At 45.6% G+C, this 4576-nt stretch overlaps 1 protein-coding gene across 2 annotated transcripts; it reads left to right on the top strand.

Annotated features, from left to right (window-relative positions):
* On the top strand, nucleotides 1-2680 carry HOXA1 (homeobox A1). Of its 2 annotated transcripts, XM_004377476.1 has the most exons (3): nucleotides 73-414; nucleotides 618-712; nucleotides 1178-2680. In XM_004377476.1, the coding sequence occupies exons 1-2, from the start codon at nucleotides 73-75 to the stop codon at nucleotides 675-677; spliced, it is 402 nt and encodes a 133-aa protein (XP_004377533.1). In that variant the 3' UTR covers nucleotides 678-712; nucleotides 1178-2680. The 2 variants fall into 2 exon arrangements, with proteins under 2 accessions (XP_004377532.1, XP_004377533.1); XM_004377475.1 differs by having other exon boundaries at nucleotides 1-712.
* The last annotated feature ends 1896 nt before the right edge of the window (nucleotides 2681-4576 follow it).

The raw sequence follows: 4576 nt of genomic DNA, 5'->3' as shown, positions 1-4576 counted from the left end.
GGCCCCATGGAGGAAGTGAGAAAGTTGGCACGGTCACGCAGGGCGTCGCAGGATCCGGTCACTCAGTGACAGATGGACAATGCAAGAATGAGCTCCTTCCTGGAATACCCCATCCTCAGCGGAGGCGACTCGGGAACCTGCTCAGCGCGAGCCTACCCCTCAGACCATGGGATTACAACTTTCCAGTCGTGCGCAGTCAGTGCCAACAGCTGCGGCGGCGACGACCGCTTCCTAGTGGGCAGGGGGGTGCAGATCAGCCCACCTCACCACCACCACCACCACCCCCAGCCGGCCACCTACCAGACTCCTGGGAACCTGGGGGTGTCCTACTCACACTCGAGTTGTGGCACAAGCTACGGCGCACAGAACTTTGGCGCGCCTTACAGCCCCTACGCATTAAATCAGGAAGCAGACGTAAGTGGTGGGTACCCCCCATGCGCTCCCGCTGTTTACTCTGGAAATCTTTCATCTCCCATGGTCCAGCATCACCACCACCACCAGGGTTATGCCGGGGGCGCGGTGGGCTCGCCTCAGTACATTCACCATTCATATGGACAAGAGCACCAGAGCCTGGCCTTGGCCACGTATAATAACTCCTTGTCCCCTCTCCACGCCAGCCACCAAGAAGCCTGTCGCTCTCCTGCGTCGGAGACATCTTCTCCAGCGCAGACCTTTGACTGGATGAAAGTCAAAAGAAACCCTCCCAAAACAGGTCAGTCCTAGTCTACTGCCAGCCCGTGGATGCTCTTTGATCATACTAGAAGGAGCTGGTGTGGTTAATTCTCAAGGAAATTTAATAACGATCTTTAAAAAAATAGTTCTTGCTTTCGATCGGTGTTGTGGGGCGGGGAGTTTGCCCAGGTGTGTTGAGGCATAGGAGCTTCTGGGACCGGTGGGTTTTCAAAGGTGCTGAGTTTGAGAGGTTCTGGAAGTAGTAAGTGAACGAGTGTGGGTTCTGTTAATATCTCCATTAATCACGGGTCTGATCAGGCTAATGGTTGACTACAGGTTAACGCATTACACTTCATCACTCACCCTCCCTAGCCCGGTTTGTGCAGACAAGTTCTTGATCTCTCCTTTACCTGCATGTTGGTCTGAAACGTGTAGGGAATAAATGTCCCTCATGTCGATTTAATTTTTTACTTTTTACTCCGGTTGCATTCCATCCTGCCCCCAGGGAAAGTTGGAGAGTACGGCTACGTTGGTCAACCCAACGCGGTGCGCACCAATTTCACCACGAAGCAACTTACCGAGCTGGAGAAGGAGTTCCACTTCAACAAGTACCTGACGCGCGCTCGCAGGGTGGAGATCGCCGCGTCCTTGCAGCTCAATGAGACACAAGTGAAGATCTGGTTCCAGAACCGCCGAATGAAGCAGAAGAAACGGGAGAAGGAGGGCCTCTTGCCCATCTCTCCGGCTACCCCTCCCGGAAGCGATGAGAAGGCCGAGGAATCCTCGGAAAAGTCCAGCTCCTCGCCCTGCGTTCCTTCCCCGGCGTCTTCTACCTCAGACACTCTGACTACCTCCCACTGAGGCCGCCCCAGTCCGAGCCCAGGCTTCTCCACGGAGCTGGGACTTCTAACCCAAAGCACATTCTTAGCTTATCTTCCCTTCCAGTTCCAGTCTCTCTCTTTCTGGTCCTATCTGGGGAGCTCCTGGTCAGGTTAATGTGTTTCCAGAGCATCCTAGACCAGAGATTTTGTGGGGGAGTAGTTCCTTCATCCAGACATGCCGGCCGGCATCAATGTTCTGATGGCCCTTAACAGCTCTACCCACTTTTCTATGTTCATAGAACCTACTATTCTTTTGGATGTTCTTTGGAAAATAGTACCCTTTGCCAGCAGAAACATGTCAGAGGGCGGCCTCTCATCTTTTACTTATCTGTATATTTACAGTCCTCCCCTACCCTGATCCTATAAGTAGGCTATATATATAGAGAAAGAGAGGAGAGAGTCCAGGAGCTCATGAAGAAGAGATGCACTATGAGCGTGTTTACACAATTCATCCCTTTATTTAATTCAGTTTCATGTGTATGAGTTTGCTGGTTGTAAATACTTTGTCCTGAGAGATTTATCTTTATACAGATTTTCTAGAAATGTTTGGATTAAGTGACTAAAACAGGGTGGGCAAACTCTCAAAGCTGGTACGATTTTGTATGTGATTAAAGGTGAAAGCATACATTCTCTGATTAAAACCCAATCAGATGCTTCAGAGGGTAGCCTCAATTCATTCTTTCAGTGAGTTAAGAAGGCCTGCCTACAGAGCACAAGGTTCAGAAACCTGGCTTCCTGTGCTAAGTCTCTCCCCATCCCTACCCCTTCTTGCTTCACTGGCCACCCCCTTCCATTTAAAATTTGTGCTGGATTATTCTGAACCTAAAGGTGTTATTCAAATCAGCTTCTTCCTTTCACAGTTATCTTAGCTGGATATGATGTATTTTCAGCTCAATTGTTAATGTGATGGATGGCGCAACGAGTATGTTTTGTGTGATTCGTGAATCGTCTTTTGCATGTCGCACAATGTTTTGATTTCCCTGAAGTACCACACTGAGTTCTATCAGTTATCCTTTGTGAGCCTATAATAGTCCCCATTTCCTGTACAATCATGAACAGCTCTGAGATCCTGTAGTGATGTGATCAGAGCAGAGTTACGGGTCTCAAGATGTCTGTAATAAATATATTCGAGTTTCAGGTATGCTTAAATGTCACTGTATTTGGCTGGGCTATAATTTGTTGATTCCTACAAATCTGATTCATTTCATGTGGTGAAAAGAGAGAAGGTTGGTATGTATTTTCCAAGAGGTGGTCCTTTTCTTGAATAAAAGTGAATACTTCCCATTATCATGTAGCCGAAGCTTCTCCCATGAGTGTAATTTCACCATATTCTTGTATGGTACCTAACCAATGTCTATTTAATAGGTTGATTTTCTTTAAAATAACAACAGCTTTATTATTATTATAATCAAAGTTTATAATGGAAAAAAATGAATGGTGAGGAAATTTATAAAGCAAATCTATTTTTGAAACAACATGGATACTTCCTGGGTCAAGTGCTGACCTTTTCACCTCCAACTGAATGTTGACGTATATATAAACAGAACCCCCTTCAAAAGCTGAAACTGTCTTCAGTCAGTCTTTCCTCACATCAGTGAACCAAGAGCTAAGAGATTCACATTTAATTAGCTCCAGTATAAAGCTGCCGTGGGCATGCCGCCCCCAACCCCTCTTCCTTCTTTTTGGATTGTCAGCCAGTGTTCCAATATGTTCCACCCTTTATATAGTCTGTTTTCAGTAAACCCTCACATCCCTCCCTCCAATTTCTCCTCTCAACATCCGCCCCTTCCCACTGCCCCCTTCTATCCCCATCTCCAGGTGACACATCTCAGTCTCTTCACATTCAACTTTGATTTCATTGCCATCGTGGCTGTAGCAGGTCCACAGTTCTAATAACATGCCACATAACCCAGGAAAAAAATTAGATTTTTTCCTTTGGGCTCACCATATTTTTCTAGGTAAATTTGTGGACCCCCTGCCCCAAGTTGTTCAATATCCAAGTTGCTTCTGACCACTGCATCTGTCTGCTCGCAAACAGAGGAAGCTAGCAAATGAAAGTGGCTTTCCTCCCAAACCTCTTACCGCTTTTCCTTTACTTTCACACATTTTTGGAGACTTTAATTTAGCCCTGAGAGTAGAACAGTAAATTTACAGCATTACAAACAAATACAGACATACGACTTCCTTCCTTTCTAAAGGGTGTTTTATGAAGGGCAGGCTGGGGAGAAAATCCTACAAAAACTGGAGTTTGCAGGCCTCCTAGAGCATCCGTGAGATTTCCTGCACTTCCCTGTCAAAAGCGGCAAGCCTGGAGTTTGCAGGCACTGTTGCTGCGGCCATATCAAGGGCACAGGGTGTCCTCCCATCGCCTTCTGGATTCTGGGGTTGCCTCTAAAACACTCAAGTGGATGGAGAACTTCAAAGACAGCCAACTCTTTCTTTCATTTCCCCGCCTGGCCTTATACTGTATCTTTTGTTTATTAGTGTAAGGCCACAAAGCAAAACAGATGGCTGGTTTCCAAATACTTTAATGTGCTAAAGTGTCATTTGCATGTCACTGCCGTGATTTCAATATCTAAAAGCAGGGCCCTACACGCCGGAATCCCAGAGATGCCAATCTTTAAGGTGCCGGTTTTAATGTAGCTGAGAGAGAGAGAAGAACGATAAATTATGGCTAAACATCCCAAGCCTTCTCTATGTCGTGCAATAAATCAGTTAACAAGCAATGCATTTAGGAAACATTAATATAACTTTCAGCAAGGAAAACATTTGTATCTTTTTAGCCGTCCCAATCAATTAAATCAAAAGTGCTTAACACATTCTATTTCAAGGTCTCTCTTTTACTGTTTTTGTCTCTGAGGAAAGTAGTTAGCTCCTTGAAAAATGACAGCAATAGTAACTGAAACGACCTAAAGAGGGAAAACAGAAAGTAATATTTTACTGAAAAAATTTAAAAGGACAACAAGGATCTCAATCAGGGACCTGGGATAATTGTAATATAAAATTTCAGTTTTCAAATGCTT

This window comes from Trichechus manatus, unplaced genomic scaffold (genome assembly GCF_000243295.1).
Source record: "Trichechus manatus latirostris isolate Lorelei unplaced genomic scaffold, TriManLat1.0 scaffold00050, whole genome shotgun sequence".
NCBI classification, from domain to species: Eukaryota; Metazoa; Chordata; class Mammalia; order Sirenia; family Trichechidae; genus Trichechus; species Trichechus manatus.
Note: the sequence above shows the minus strand (reverse complement) of the source record. Positions and strands in the feature narration are given on the sequence as shown.

Excerpts from the sequence above, each read along its gene's own strand:
- HOXA1 (XM_004377475.1), top strand. The coding sequence starts at position 73 with ATGGACAATGCAAGAATGAGCTCCTTCCTGGAATACCCCATCCTCAGC. Across the intron at positions 713-1,177 it reads AAGAAACCCTCCCAAAACAG|GGAAAGTTGGAGAGTACGGC; the intron begins GTCAGTCCTAGT and ends TCCTGCCCCCAG.